This window comes from Anolis sagrei, chromosome 8 (genome assembly GCF_037176765.1).
Source record: "Anolis sagrei isolate rAnoSag1 chromosome 8, rAnoSag1.mat, whole genome shotgun sequence".
Taxonomy (NCBI): domain Eukaryota; kingdom Metazoa; phylum Chordata; class Lepidosauria; order Squamata; family Dactyloidae; genus Anolis; species Anolis sagrei.
Window position 1 is genome coordinate 26,862,413 of NC_090028.1, and position 15,579 is coordinate 26,877,991.

Consider the following 15,579-nt stretch of genomic DNA (forward strand, 5'->3'; position numbering starts at 1 on the left):
AGAAAGATGGATGGATAGATAGATGAATGGATAGATTGACAGACAGATGGATGGATGGATGGGTGGATGGACAGACAGGCATGTGGACAGATTGATTGATGGCCACATGGATGGAGGTCCCTCTCTCTACCTTTGTACAGTTTATGTAGTAGTCTTGTGGGTTGACCACGTTCAGCTGGTAGAGCATCTTGCAGACGATGATGATGCAGACCCAGACGGTGGAGAGGCAGGAGGCCATGTGGCAGAAGCTGCTGTACGGGATGGCAAACGCCCAAAGGACCACCAGCAGGAGGTTCATCACCGACACCTAGGGCAACGCAAAAAAAAAAAGGATCATTATCTTTTTAAAACTACATCTTCCAGGTCATCCCCAGGGAATTTTCAGTCCAAAAAGCCGTTCTTTCCCAAACTTAAGAGCAACACTTAAGACCCTGGGGAAAATGGCTGCACAATCCAACATCTACACTGCAGAACTAATATGTTTTGACACCGCTTTGAACTGCTGTGACCCAATGCCATGGAACTGTGGGAGATGTAGTTTGGTGAGGCACCAGCAGTCTTTTTCAGAGGCGGCTAAAGGCTTTGCGAAACTGCAACTCCCATGATCCTATAGCAGTGTGCCATGGCAGTTCAAAGTGGTGTCAAACTGAATTAATTCTAAGGTTTAGAATGATGAGCCCTCGATATTAAAGGAAGGCGATGGAAAAACCTCCTGTGAATGAACTCTTGGAAATGGGACTAAAGACTATGAGAGAATAGGGTTCGAATCCTGTCTCATCCATGGGAAACGTCACTGTATGATGCTGGGCGAGTTGCACTCTCTCAGCCTCAGAGGAAGGCTAGGGGATACTTCCCAGGATCAAACTCTGGAGCATTTGCGTTGTCGAAGGCTTTCATGGCCAGAATCACTGGGTTGCTGTGAGTTTTTCGGACTGTATGGCCAATATGTTCCAGTAGCATTCTCTCCTGATGTTTTGCCTGCGTCTGTGGCTAATGGCATCTTCAAAGGTTCTCCTGACAGCGAGGCAAGTTGAATGTGTGTCTGTGTGTGTGTGTGTCAAATAATGTCCAGGGTGGGAGAAAGCAAGTGTAAAGGTTGCAGTTAGCAAGTTTAAATAGCATTGAGTAGCCATGAAACTGCAAAGTCAATAAATGATGGTATCTGCATAAATAGAGAGATAGGGCAGGTGTAGTGAAATCTACCTTTTAGGCGACCAGGCCAAAGCCTGAATATCAGGAGCTTTCATCTTGAAAGGCAGGCAGAGGCAGGAGGAGGAGTCAAGCCGACTCTTGATTGGTTGAAGCAATGAGTGGAGGAGTCGGTTGAGAGAGGGAAAGAGGCTGTCAGCTCTTGACAGAGGGGGAGAAGTGTCTTAACATCAGACACAGAAGGATGAGATTTTAGGAGAGGAGGCTAAGATAGGGTTCTGACAGGAAAGAAAGCTAGAAAGTGAGCCTTAAGGTTAGGGAATAAGGTTAAGACATAGGCTAGGGTTTTACTGTGTTAAGAGGACCAGTAAAAGAGAGTTTTGTCTTATTAAACTTAAGATAAGTTTAACATATCTTATTGCCCTGTGTGTGAGACAGACAGGAGTCTGTTCTCTAAGAGTTACTGTTTCTAAGGATAGAACAGTGTGTTTAAGGAAACTCACAGTTTTAAAAGCTTTGTTGTCAGTAGAACTAACTGTTTAATCCTATTAAGTCTCTGCATCTGAATCAAGTTTCTGTACCCCTCATGCTATCTATATATATAAATTTCCTCCTGGCGTCCAACGAGGAAACAAAACTCTAAAACCCCTCCACACAACTCTACCAAAATTGCCAGGCCCCAAGGACAACCCACTAGGTACAAACTAATCCACTCAGAAATCCAAACCACACAACAACAACCACACAAAACGGTAAAACAACTGAGCATGCGCACTGGTGCAAGCTCCCCGGCGCTCGCACACGCGCTCGCACACACGCGCGCGCGCCCCCTCACCCCCCCGCCGCCGCGCACACACACACACACACACGCGTTCCTAATATGTTAGGAATTGTGGGAGCTCAAGTCCTAAACACCTGGAGGCCCAAGTTTGCCCAGGCCTGCTCTAGGGGCCTGAGCGTGGATTCCCCCACCCCTCCTCCTCCTCAGGCCTTACAGACTAGGCCTCAAGGCAGCCTCTCTCTTCTCTCTCCGAGGGGCGGGATGCCTCCCAGCTGGCACACGCGGGCCCGGCTCCCTCCTTCGGTGCAGCAGTTGCCCAGGATGCTGAGGGCCAGGTCGAGGGTGCGGCGGGGCCTGGGGGCGCCGGCCAGGACCCTCAGCAGCGGCGCCAGCCCCCCACGCTCCCGGAAGCGGGCGATGCCTCCGGCCTCCTTGATGTGCTGCGTCCGGAGAGCCAGCAAAGCCTCGCCCAGGCCCGGCTCGGCGCCCTTCTGCAGCTGGGACAGGCAGGAGCCTAAGGAGCCGCTCCCAGGCCCCTTCCCGGTCCCTGGGCCTTTCGAAGGCGGAGCCACCATCTTGGCGAAAAAGAGGCCCTTCTTCTCCAACACAGCAGCGCCCGGGACTACACTTCCCAAAGGGCGTCGCGGGCCACCATCTTGACGCGGTGCATGCTGGTCCCTGTAGTTTCTTCCCCACCTATTCTCCATTAGTTATGCCGAACATTGAGGAGGAAAAGCACTCGCGTCCCATAGTGCCACGCGGCAGCTATTGACTGACGTAAAAGGAAGCAACAAGGCGGGATGGGAACTAAAGGTTCCTGTATGGCATATCTCTGATGAAGAGCCTCAGGTGTATGTATGTATGTATGTGTATATATATATATATATATACACACACACACACACACACACACACACACACGCTCTGTGCATAATGAGTACCTTAAAAACAAAAGAACCAATGAACGAAATCACACCAAATTTGGCAAGAAAACGTCTCACAACACAAGGAGTACGGCCATCACTCAAAAATTATGATTTTGTCATTTGGGAGTTGTCGTTGCTGGGATTTATAGTTCACCTACAATCAAGGAGCATTCTGAACTCAATCAACAATGGAATTGAACCCAAACTTGGCACACAGAACTCCCTTGACCAACAGATAATACTGGAAGGGTTTGGTGGGCATTGACCTTGAGTTTGGGAGTTGTAGTCCACCTACATCCAAAGAGCACTGTGGACTCAAACAATGATGGATCTGCACTGAACTTGGCACAAGCGCTCAAATATGAATGCAGATGGAGTTTGGGGGAAATAGCCCTTGCCATTTGGGGGTTGTAGTCACTGGGATTCACAGTTCACCTACAATCACGGAGCATTCTGAACCCCATGAACGACAGAATCGGGGCAAACTTCCCACCCACAACCCCCATGACCAACAGAAAATCCAATCCAACTCCCTTCACCAGGGCAAGAAAACATAATCAAAACCCTCCTGACAAAGAGCCATCCAGCCATAGATATAAATAGATATAATTTACACACAGAGATAGTATTATAGATTTGAAAGAGACCCCTGAAGAACGACAGTTATATCTTGCCTGTTCCAGAGTAGGCAAACCAGACTCTCTCCACATCAACACTGACAAGGAAACAGCAGGAAATACTGCTTACCCACAAGCAGAAAGACATGACATAGATTAGAAACCAACACTTTCTCATTACTTTATTTTCCAGATCAACAGACTGGGCCACAGCAACGCGTGGCAGGGGACAGCTAGTGAGGTGATATTTGTTCCAAGTTCAATAAACTCATTCTAGTTCACCTTTAACTGGTGTCAGCTTCAGTTTGTCAAGCACTTTTAAAGTCCAGTCAGCCAGTGAAGAAGCCATAGAAGAACAAGGGCAAACACACCTTACCTACAACACATTCACACCTTTGGTTCCTCAGACCAGTAAAGCTGAGGTGGCGGCGGCTAATACTACCAATAACATCGGTCATTGATAATACTTTATCATCCCTTGCTTTGGGGGCAGAGGTGGGATTCTTTGTTCCCCCCTGCCCAGATATATCTTTGATTTCTTTATAGCAGGATATAAATTATTATTATTATTATTGTTGTTGTTGTTGTTGTTGTTGTTGTTGTTGTTGTTTGTTTGAAGCAAGTGTGAATGTTGCAATTAGCAAGTTTAAATAGCATTGAGTAGCCATGAAACTGCAAGTCAATAAATGATGGCATCTGCATAAATAAAGAGATAGGGCAGGATATAAATTATTATTATTATTATTGTCTGTTTGAAGCAAGTGTGAATGTTGCAATTAGCAAGCTTGAATAGCACTGAGTAGCCATGAAGTTAGAGAAGTCAATCAGTGAAGGTATCTGCATAGAGGTGGCCTGACCCTTGTTGTCTGGAGACACCCTCTTCTCTCATGTCCCTGCAGGGAAGCTGGAACTGACAGACAAGAGCTCACCCTGCTCCCCGGATTCAAACCACCGCCCTTTCAGTCAGCAGCCCTGCCGGCACAAGGGTTTACGCATTGGACTTGAATAGTTTTGAGTAGTCTTACAGCTGCAGAGTCAATCAGTGAGGGTATCTGTATAGAGGTAGCCTGACCTCTGTTGCCTGGAGGTGTCCTCTGTTTGGGAGGTATTAACTGGTTCTTGATTGTTTACTGTCTGGAGTTCTCCTGTGGCCAAATTTGGTGTCAATTCGTCCAGCGGTTTTTGAGTTATGTTAATCCCACAAACTAACATTACATATATACGTATTGTGGTATAATAATATTGTACAAAGTATGTTGTACAATATTATTACCACAATACGTATATATATAATACACTACTACTACATTATACTATTATAGATAACTAGCCATCCCCTGCCATGTGTTGCTGTGGACCAGTCTGTGTATATGTGTTTTGTGTGTGTATATATATGCGTTTGTGTGTGTGTGTGTGTTTGTGTACTTACTTAGGCAATCCCTTGTTGTCCTAGTAAGATTGTCCTCCAAGTTCGGTGTTTGTGTATATGTGTATATATGTGAGTTTGTGTATATATGTGCGTTGTAATGCTTTTTTGTTTTTTGGCTTTTTAAGTCTTTTCTGCTGTGTTTTTCAGTGTTTTTATGAGTGATGGTCACTCATTGGCCTGAGAGGTGTCTTGTGTCCAAACTTGGTGTCAATTCGCCCAGTGGTTTTTGAGTTATGTTCATCCCACAAACGAACATTACATTTTTATTTATATAGATCTATTGTACCATATCATAAGTTGTTGTATATACAATATATTACATTACAACATTATTAGTGGGTTGTAGGTTTTTTCGAGCTATATGGCCATGGTCTAGAGGCATTCTCTCCTGACATTTCGCCTGCATCTATGGCAAGCATCCTCAGAGGTAGTGAGGATGCTTGCCATAGATGCAGGCAAAACGTCAGGAGAGAATACCTCTAGAACATGGTCATATAGCCCGAAAAAACCTACAACAACCCAATGATTCCAACCATGAAAGCCTTCGACAATACATTGAACATTATTAGTATTACATACAAGGGTTCTTTCTCCCACCCTGGACAGTATTCCACAGTTATATATACACACTCCTCTTGCCTCATTTCCAACAGACGCTTTGAGGATGTCATTAGCCACAGATGCAGGTGAAACATCAGGAGAGGATGCTGCTGGAACATGGCCAGACATCCTAAAAAAACTCAGTGCATTTGTTTGAAAATAGTACTCAAGACCATGAGAGGCCAGGGTTCGGATCCTTGCTCTGCCCCAGTGGTTCTCAACCTTCCTAATGCCACGACCCCTTAAAACGCTTCCTCATGTTATGGTGACCCCCAACCATAAAATTAGTTTCATTGCTACTTCATAACTGTCATTTTGCTGCTGTTATGAATGGTAATGTAAATATCTGATATGCAGGATGTATTTTTATACACTGGACCAAATTTGGCACAAAAACCCAATACACCCAAATTTAAATACTGGTGGGATTGGGGGAGGATATTGATTTTGTCCTGTGGGAGTTGTAGTTGCTGGGATTTATAGTTCACCTACAATCAAAGAGCATTCTGAACTCCACCAATGATGGAATTGAACCAAACTTGGCACACAGAACTCCCATACTGGAAGAGAAAATACTGGACATTGACCTTGAGTTTTGGGAGTTGTAGTTCACCTACATCCAGAGAGCACTGTGGACTCAAACAATGAGGGATCTGGACCAAACTTGGCACAAACATTCAATATGCCCAAATATGAACACAGATGGAGTTTGGGAGAAATAGACCTTGACATTTGGCACCAAAATAGACCAAATTTGGCACAAAGACCCAATGCACCCAAATTTAAATACTGGTGGGATTGGGGGAGGATATTGATTTTGTCCTGTGGGAGTTGTAGTAGCTGGGATTTATAGTTCACCTACAATCAAAGAACATTCTGAACCCTGCCAATGACTGAATTGGGCCAAACTTCCCACACAGAACCTCCATGACCAACAGAAAATACTGTGTATTCTTGTGGTCTTTGGTGACCCCCCTCATACCCCCTCGCGACCCCTCCAGGGGTCCCGACCCCCAGGTTGAGAAACACTGCTCTACCCATTGGGCAATCTTGGGCAAGTGGCACTTTCTCAGAGTAAAGCAATGGCAAACCTCAAAGACTCTTGGTATCTCTTTCCCCCTTGTTTCACACTCACCTCCTGCAAAGACACCCAAATGACGTAAAGCGCCACCAGCTTGAGGACGTGGAGTTCGAGGAGACGCAATACGAAGACCCGGAGTCGGCCCAAAACATCTGAAAAGGTTCCTCCTAAGACCATTAAGCGCTCCAGCACCAGGCCCCACTTGCTGGGCACAACATCTATAGCGGCAGAAACAGAAACGGAATTTGGTTTTAACATTTGAGGCACAGACATGTGGCTTTTAATCCCACAAATATATATAAAGACCAGAAAGAATCTGAATCCAAGAATTGTGGGTGGAAAATGTTATTATCATTCTGTTTATTATTATTATTTTACTGACACAAAAACACAGTATGTCACAGCAAACGCGATCTATATGCTGGATTTCGTATCACAAAATCACAAGTCGAACAATTCCCAAGTGTCTAGGACTGTGTGATGTATTTTCAAATGATGCGCACAGATCCAAGTCTTTTGCAGTTGACAGATCATGATTTTGTCAATGTTTATTGTTTCCAAATGCAGGCTGTGGTCTTTTGGCAGGGCACCCAGTGTGCCCATTACCACTGGGACCCCTGTACCGGTTTATGCCAGAGCCTTTGCAGTTCGATTTTGAGGTCTTGATAATGGCTGAGTTTTTCTTGTTATTTTTCCTCAATGCAAATGTCACCTCGTATGGCGACGTCAATCATCCAAACTTTTTTATTTTCCACAATCGTGATGCGGAGCCGGCTGCGTGTCAGCTACATTAAGATCACTATTGACCAAAAAGGTAATGAGTTCGAAACCAGCCCGGGTTGGAGTGAGCTTCCAACCAATTTGTGTAGCTTGCTGTTGACCTTTGCAGCCCGAAAGACAGTTGCACCTGTCAAGTAGGAAATTTAGGTACCATTTCTGCGGGGAGGCTAATTTACGACACCATAAAAATCTCCAGCAAGCATGCAAAGAATGAGGAAGTACTTCATCAGTGTCACAAATGGATAGTGAAGCGACAGCTCCCCTGGTGGCCAGAATAGAATTCAGCCATGGCATTGAAAGTGGTGCCAACTGCATTCATTCTACAGCAGGGGGCTTCAGTCTATGGGCCGCAATCCAGATCCAGCCCAACAAGATCTTTTCCTCAGCCTTACTTTAAAACTTAATTCTCCTCTTTCTATCTCCCTCCAAAACAGAGGAAATCTTCTCCACTCCATTCTTGTTCCCTCCGAAACAAAGATGGGATACAAAGATGGGACTGTGGCGCAGCTGACTAGAGTCAGCTGCATTAAGATCACTACTAACCAAAAGATCATGAGTTTGAAGCCAGCCCAGGTCTGAGTGAGTTTCAGACCAATTTGTGTAGCTTGCTGTTGACCTTTGCAGCCAGAAAGACAGTTGCATCTGTCAAGTAGGAAATTTAGGTACCGCTTATGCGGGGAGGCTAATCTATGAGGCCATAAAAATCTCCAGCAAGCATGCAAAGAATGAGGACGTACTTCATCAGTGTCACAAATGGATGGTGAAGCAACAGCTCCCCTAGTGGCCAGAATATCCTCATCAAAAAAGCTGGAATGTTAAATAGCCTTGGTGTGTCTGTCTATATATGTTATGTGTCTATGGCATTGAATGTTTCCCATGTATATGTACACTGTAATCCGCCCTGAGTCCTCTGTGGGGTGAGAAGGGCGGAATATAAATACTGTAAATAAATAAATGTCTGGTATACTGTGTTCCAAAACTTTGTCAGTCTATACTCGAAAGTCCCACAGTATTTTTGCGTGTTCATTTCCCACTACCTTTGCAAGTTTATGATCCCTTTACCAGTTCTTTACTACTGGCAGGTGGTCCTTATGACATAAGTTCCAATGAATCATTTGGGCCACAGAGTTGCGCCTCTGTTTGATCCGTTCTCAATCAATTTCCCCCAAACTTCTTCAAAGTCATTTTCCTTCCATACCCCTTCCCTGACTCTTAACCTACATGTCAATTTATCATTTATTGCAGTGGTTCTCAACCTACCTCATGTCGCGACCCCTTAATACAGTTCCTCATGTTGTGGTACCCCCCAACCATAACATTATTTTTGTTGCTACTTCATAACTGCAATCTTGCTACTGTTATGAATCGTAATGTAAATATCTGATATGCAGGATGGATTTTCATTCACTGGACCAAATTTGGCACAAATACCCGATACGCCCAAATTTGAATACTGGTGGGATTGGAGGAGATTGATGTTGTCATTTGGGAGTTGTAAATTCTGGGATTTATAGTTCACCTACAATCAAAGAGCTTTCGGAACTCTACCAATGATGGAATTGAATCAGACCTGGCCACACAGAAATCCCATGACCAACAGAAAATGCTAGAATGGCTTGGTGGGCACTGACCTTGTGTTTGGGTGTTGTAGTTCACCTAAATCCAGAGAGCACTGTAGAGTCAAACAATGATCAATCTGGACCAAACTTGGCACGAACATGCAATATGTCCAATGTGGACTCTGGTGGAGTTTGGGGAAAATAGACCTTGACATTTGGGAGTTGTAGTTGCTGGGATTTATAGTTCACCTACAATCAAAGAGCATTCTGGACCCCACCAATGATGGAATTAGGCCAAACTTCCCACACAGAACCCCCATGACTACAGAAAATATTGTATATTCTGATGGTCTTCGGGGACCCCTCTGACACCCCCTCGCGACCCCCCCAGGGGTGCCGACCCCCAGGTTGAGAAACACTGATTTATTGCTAGTTTCCATAATTCTTTATACCATTTTTCAATTGATATATTTATTTTACCTTTCCAGTTCCTCGCTATCAGTAATCTTGCTGCAGTTAACATGTTATCTATTGCATCTTTCTCTGTTTTTTAATTTCTTAACATTATATAGTGACAACAATGCAATGCCTGCACTTTTTCCTATCTTCATATCCATTATAGCTTCTATTTCTCCAAATACCTTCCCCCAAAATTCATTTACATATTTACATTGCCACCACATATGTACCCACATCCTAGCAACCTCTCCAACAGTTTTTTGTGGCATTCCTATTGATATTTGCAATCTTTACTGGTGTTAAGTACCATTTCCAAACCAATTTATAATAATTTTCTTTAACACGTATCAATAAATTCTTTAAATATCTTTGATCCCATAATTGTACCCAATCTGCTTCCTTTATTCTAATCCCTAGATCAGTGTTTCTCAACCTGGGGGTCGGGACCCCTGGGGGGGTCGCGAAGGGGTGTCAGAGGGGTCCCCGAAGACCATCCGAATATACAATATTTTCTGTAGTCATGGGAGTTCTGTGTGGGAAGTTTGGCCTAATTCTATCATTGGTGGGGTTCAGAATGCTCTTTGATTGTAGATGAACTATAAATCCCAGCAACTACAACTCCCAAATGTCAAGGTCTATTTTCCCCAAACTCCACCAGAGTCCACATTGGACATATTGAGTGTTCGTGCCAAGTTTGGTCCAGATTGATCATTGTTTGAGTCCACAGTTCTCTCTGGATTTAGGTGAAGTACAACACCCAAACTCAAGGTCAATGCCCACCAAGCCATTCTAGCATTTTCTGTTGGTCATGGGATTTCTGTGTGGCCAGGTCTGATTCAATTCCATCACTGGTGGAGTTCAGAAAGCTCTTTGATTGTAGGCGAACTATAAATCCCAGAAACTACAACTCCCAAATGACATCATTCTCCTCCAACCCCACCAGTATTCAAATATCAGGTATTTGTGCCAAATTTGGTCCAGTAAATGAAAATCCATCCTGCATATCAGATATTAGGAGCGCCCGGTGGCGCAGTGGGTTAAATCCCTGTGCCGGCAGAACTGAACACCGACAGGTCACAGGTTCGAATCCGGGAAGAGGCAGATGAGCTCCCTCTATCAGCTCCAGTTCCTCATGCGGGGACATGAGAGAAGCCTCCCACAAGGATGATAAAACCATCAAATCATCCGGGCATCCCCTGGGCAACGTCCTTGCAGATAGCCAATTCTCTCACACCAGAAGCAACTTGCAGTTTCTCAAGTCGCTCCTGACACGAAAAAAAAAGGAGTTTTAGTTTGGTGAAACACCAGGACTCTTGGGCAGAGAAGGCCTAAAAACCTTGCAAAACGACAACTCCCATGACTCCATAGCATTAAGCGATGTGTGCATTTTCACAGTTGAATGAATTTAGTCGGGCCCCACTTGCCCTGGATCAATGCTATGGGATCCTGGGAGATGTGGTTTTGCAAGGTCTTTAAGCCTTCTCTGACTCACCAAACTATAACTCCCATGATTCTGTAGCATATAGCCATGGGTGCATCACTACTGTAGAATGAATGCAGGTTGACCCCACTTGATCAATGCTATGGAATCCAGGGAGTTGTAGTTTTGCAAGGTCTCTCGTTGTCTCTGCCTCACCAAACTACAGCTCCCAGGATTCCATAGCACTGAAGCCATGGGTGCACTCCACTGTAGAATGAGTGCAGTTGGAGCCCACTTGCCCTGGAACAAGGGTACGGAATCATGGGAGTTGCAGTTTTGCATAGTCTCTTGCCGTCTCTGCCTTGCCAAACTACAACTCCCTTGATTCCATAGCATGAGCCATGGATGCTTCTCTACTGTAGGACAAATACAGTCGGACCCCACTTGCCCTGGGTCAATGCTATGGAATCCTGGGAGTTGTAGTTTTGCAAGGTCTCTCGCCAATTCTGCCTCAACAAACTATAACTCCCATGATTCCGTAGATATTTACATTATGTTTCATAACAGTAGCAAAATTACAGTTTTGAAGTAGTAACAAAAATAATGTTATGGTTGGGGGTCACCACAACATGAGGAACTGTATCGCAACATTAGGTAGGTTGAGAACCACTGCCCTAGAACTTCCTCCCATATCTCTCTTAATATTGCATCCTTTATTTATTTTTTTCCTTCCCTTAATATTCCAAGCATTTTAGATAATGGATATACAACTTGCATTCAGTTGCCTCCCATGAGCCTGGGAAGTTTGCAAATGGGCCTCCGTCTTACCTCCAGATTCATCCTGAACTTCATCCCTGGCCTCTCCGTCTCCGGCTTCATCTCCGTCTTCCGAATGGAGCAGAATCCGGCTCCCGCTCAAGTCTTCATCACTAGCAGAGAAAGAGAATAATATGGCACACACCATCATCATGCTATGTTATGGGGATGCTGGAAGTGAGAATTAAAGCTGGTTTTGATAGGCAACACATGACATACCCCAACGCATGGTGTTGTGGTGCAAGGACATGCTCCAGATCTGTGACACGCATGAACTGGCGGTGGAAATAATGCAGCTGCAAGATGCAAGCCAGGAGGAAGAAGCCCGGTATGAAGATGCTGGAGAAGAGTTCGGAGACACTGAATTGCTCCAGACCCAGGTCTCCCAATCTGTGTGTGATGGAAAGGGAAGGGGGGAAAAAACCTCAAAATAGAGCAGTGACATTAAACAGAAGCACTAAAGGATAGGTGGAATGGAAGCAGGAATGGCCAGTGAGGAAATCAGGGAACCAAATGATCTAAAGATGCTGCAAACTGGAGACCTTCACAGCAGGACACTTGACTTCTCTATTTCATAATATACGAGGGGCATTCATTAAAGATTTCCCTTGACCCACTTCTATTTATCACAGGACACTGAAACTGTCCATGTGTAATGATGTAAGTCTCTATAGGTTACGTGCCAATTTACAACTCAGAACGGATAACGGTCTTGATTTGACAAGTGCTGAAGTGGTGTGAGGTTTGGGAATGGACCCAGTGGAAGACAGAGCAGTCCTCAAGTTCCTTAGATTTTAGATGCCCATCTCCCAGAAGCATCAATTGGCATGGCTATTTCTAGGGAGAAAACAGGATCCAGGGAACTGAAGAAGCCCCAAAATAATAATAATAACTTAATAATAATAATAATAATAATAATAATAATAATACTTTATTTATACCCCGCTACCATCTCCCAAGGGACTCGGTGCGGCTTACATGAGGCCGAGCCCACAATACATCAATACAAGCAATTACAATGTGAAGCAAAATACAAATACTAATACAAAGCAACTAAAATAAATCTCATACACAAATAGCATAAACATTGAACAGTGGCACAAAACACATTTAACAAACATTTAACAGCTAGTGGAGCTGCCGCAAGATGGGAGTGGTTCTCTCCCTGAATGGCGCTCCAGTTAGTAACCTGGCTGCCGATCTCTGGACCATTTGAAGCTTCTGAACTGTCTTCAAAGGCAGCCCCATGTAGAGAGCATTGCAGTAGTCCAAACAATATGTGACTAAGCCATGGCGAAGTCAGGCATCTCAAGGTATGGCTGGAGGTGACACAAGTTTTAACTGTGCAAAGGCGCTCCTGGCCACCGCTGACACCTGGGGTTCCAGGGTCAGTGATGAGTCCAGGATCACCCCCAGACTGTGGACCTGTGTCTTCAGGGAGAGTGCGACCCATCCAACACAGGCTGAACCCACACTGTGATCTGCCTTACAACTGACCAGGAGTTTCCTCTGTCTTGTCTGGATTTATTTTCAGCTTGTTCGCCCTCGTCTAGTCCATTACTGATGACAGGCACCAATTCAGGACCAGAACGGCATCCTTGAGTAATAGAGTTGGGTGTCATCCACATATATCTGACACTAAACTCCAAAACCCCGGATGGTCTCTCCCAGCGGTTTCATGTAAATATTAAACAGCATGGAGGACAGAACTGGCCACTGGCCAGGGAGTCGAACAGGAGTCCCCCAGCTCCACTGTAAAACAGTGCCTCCAATCCCCATTCCAGAGAGAAGGTCCAGAATGATATTATGGTTGATGGTATCAAAAGCCCCTGAGAGGTCCAGGAGAACCAGCAAGGCCACTCCCCCTGTCTAGCTCTCTTCGTAGACCATCCACCAATGTCATCTGGAGAACCAGAACCTGAGAAGCATTGAGTCAAAGCAAACCCAACTCATGTTTTGTTATGCTCTCCTAAGCAGTGTGCTTCTGTTTGCATCTCTTTCAATGATGCCAATTGTAGGATCTGTACTCACTGTTCATCCGTCAGCCCTGTGAAGTTTCGCCAGTACATGGGAAAGTCCTCAAACTGGAAGGTGTAGACCGCAATGAGCACCAACATGGTGTAGGCCACCACCAGCCACCAGAAGGCCTTCAAGAGTTTCCTCCAAAGACTGTAGTAAACCTGAAGGAGATATATATATATATGGAGAGAGCATAAGGAGGAAGAAGAATGGGTCACATCCACATCATTGTGGGGTATCCCAACCTCTCCTTCTCTGTTCCTCCAACTCTAAAAAATAGATTGCCTGCTTTGGGTGGAGTAGCATAAATACCCTGTAAACCAGTGTTTCTCAACCTTCCTAATGCCGCAACCCCTTCTATAACTATAAATCCCAGAAACTACAACTCCCAAATGACAAAATCCTACCCAACCCCACCAGTACTCAAATTTGGGTGTATCAGGTATCATGTTGTGGTGACCCCCTAACCATAACATTATTTTTGTTGCTTACTTCGTACCTGTAATTTTGCAACTCTTATGAATCAGAATGTAAATATCTGATATGTAGGATGTATTTTCATTCACTGGACCAAACTTGGCAAAAATACCCCCATACACCCAAATTGGAATACTGATGGGGTTGGGGAGGGGAATTGATTTTGTCATTTGGTAGTTGCTGGGATTTGTAGTCCACCTACAATCAAAGAGCATTCTGAACTCCACCAATGATGGAATTGAACCACACTTGACACACAGAACTCTCATGACCAACCGAAAATAGTGAAAGGGTTGGTGGGCATTGACCTTGGATTTTGGAGTTGTAGTTCACCTACCTCCAGAGAGCACTGTGGACTCAAACAATGATGGATCTGGACCAAACTTGGCACGAGTACTCATTATGTCCAAATGTCAACACTGGTGGAGTTTGGGGAAAATAGACCTTGATATTTAGGAGTTGTAATTGCTGGGATTTATAGTTCACCTACGATCAACTAGCATTCTGAACCTCAACAATATTAGAATTGGGCCAAACTTCCCACACAGAAACTCCATACTGTGTTTTCTGATGGTCTTTGGTGACCCCTCTGATACCCCCCTTGTGACTCCCCAAGGTGTCCTGAACCCCAGGTTGAGAAACGCTGCTGTAAACCCCAGATTGCCTTTGATCTGAGGGTGCATCTATTGGGGGAAAATGCAGGATAGGTGCGTGATGTATAGTTTTCTCCTTCCTCAATCACACCCTCCCTACACTGCGCACTGGACTGATTGTCTCAAAGCCAGCTATAAAAATCAATCTAAGCATTGCAGTCTTTTATCAGAAGTCAGCAGAGTTTTACTGCACCACCTGACCTTGTGCCACTCACTGTTTAATAAAACACTTTGACTCTGGTTTTCATCCAAACTCACAGTAGAGGCTTTTCATCTTGACACGATCCTTATGTACAGCTATATACACACATCAGTATACAGAGATATACTCACGACAGATATCGCAACAGATATGCAATGAGAAGTGAGAATCAGGGCAAGAGAGACAGCACATGCTTGCTACCTAGTTTTATACTCATTGCATCTTACCATCTTACCATCAAAAAGGAACAACATGACGTCACACAATAATAATAATAATAATAATAATAATAATAATAATAATAATAATAATTTTATTTCTTACCCACCTCTCCTTATAGCTCAAGGCAGGTTACAGCATAATTAAAACACATAAACATTGTTAAAATACCATAAATACACATATTAAAATATGTTTCCATAAAAATACTAATTAAAACTTGTTTCTATAAAATACGTATTAAAATACACAGAATGTAGCTGAAACATGGTCATGACACAGCTTCTCTAACCTGTCCCTCCACTTCAATAGGTGTAAGACCACATGTCCATTCGAACGGTATTTTCCAACCAGGAATGCACAATGGGGTTACAGACAATGTATTTCAATCT

At 44.3% G+C, this 15,579-nt stretch overlaps 1 protein-coding gene across 2 annotated transcripts in view; it reads right to left on the reverse strand.

The window, feature by feature from the left end:
- The window catches only part of PIEZO1 (piezo type mechanosensitive ion channel component 1 (Er blood group)), a 177,483-nt gene that overhangs the window by 58,863 nt on the left and 103,041 nt on the right, over positions 1–15,579 (reverse strand). For both annotated transcript variants that reach the window (XM_067471064.1, XM_067471063.1), the window contains exons 15-19: positions 13,649–13,797; positions 11,837–12,007; positions 11,630–11,730; positions 6,638–6,801; positions 131–307 (exon numbers count right to left, since the gene is read on the reverse strand). In XM_067471064.1, the coding sequence (XP_067327165.1) occupies positions 131–307; positions 6,638–6,801; positions 11,630–11,730; positions 11,837–12,007; positions 13,649–13,797 (762 nt within the window). The remainder of the gene's footprint in view (positions 1–130; positions 308–6,637; positions 6,802–11,629; positions 11,731–11,836; positions 12,008–13,648; positions 13,798–15,579) is intronic.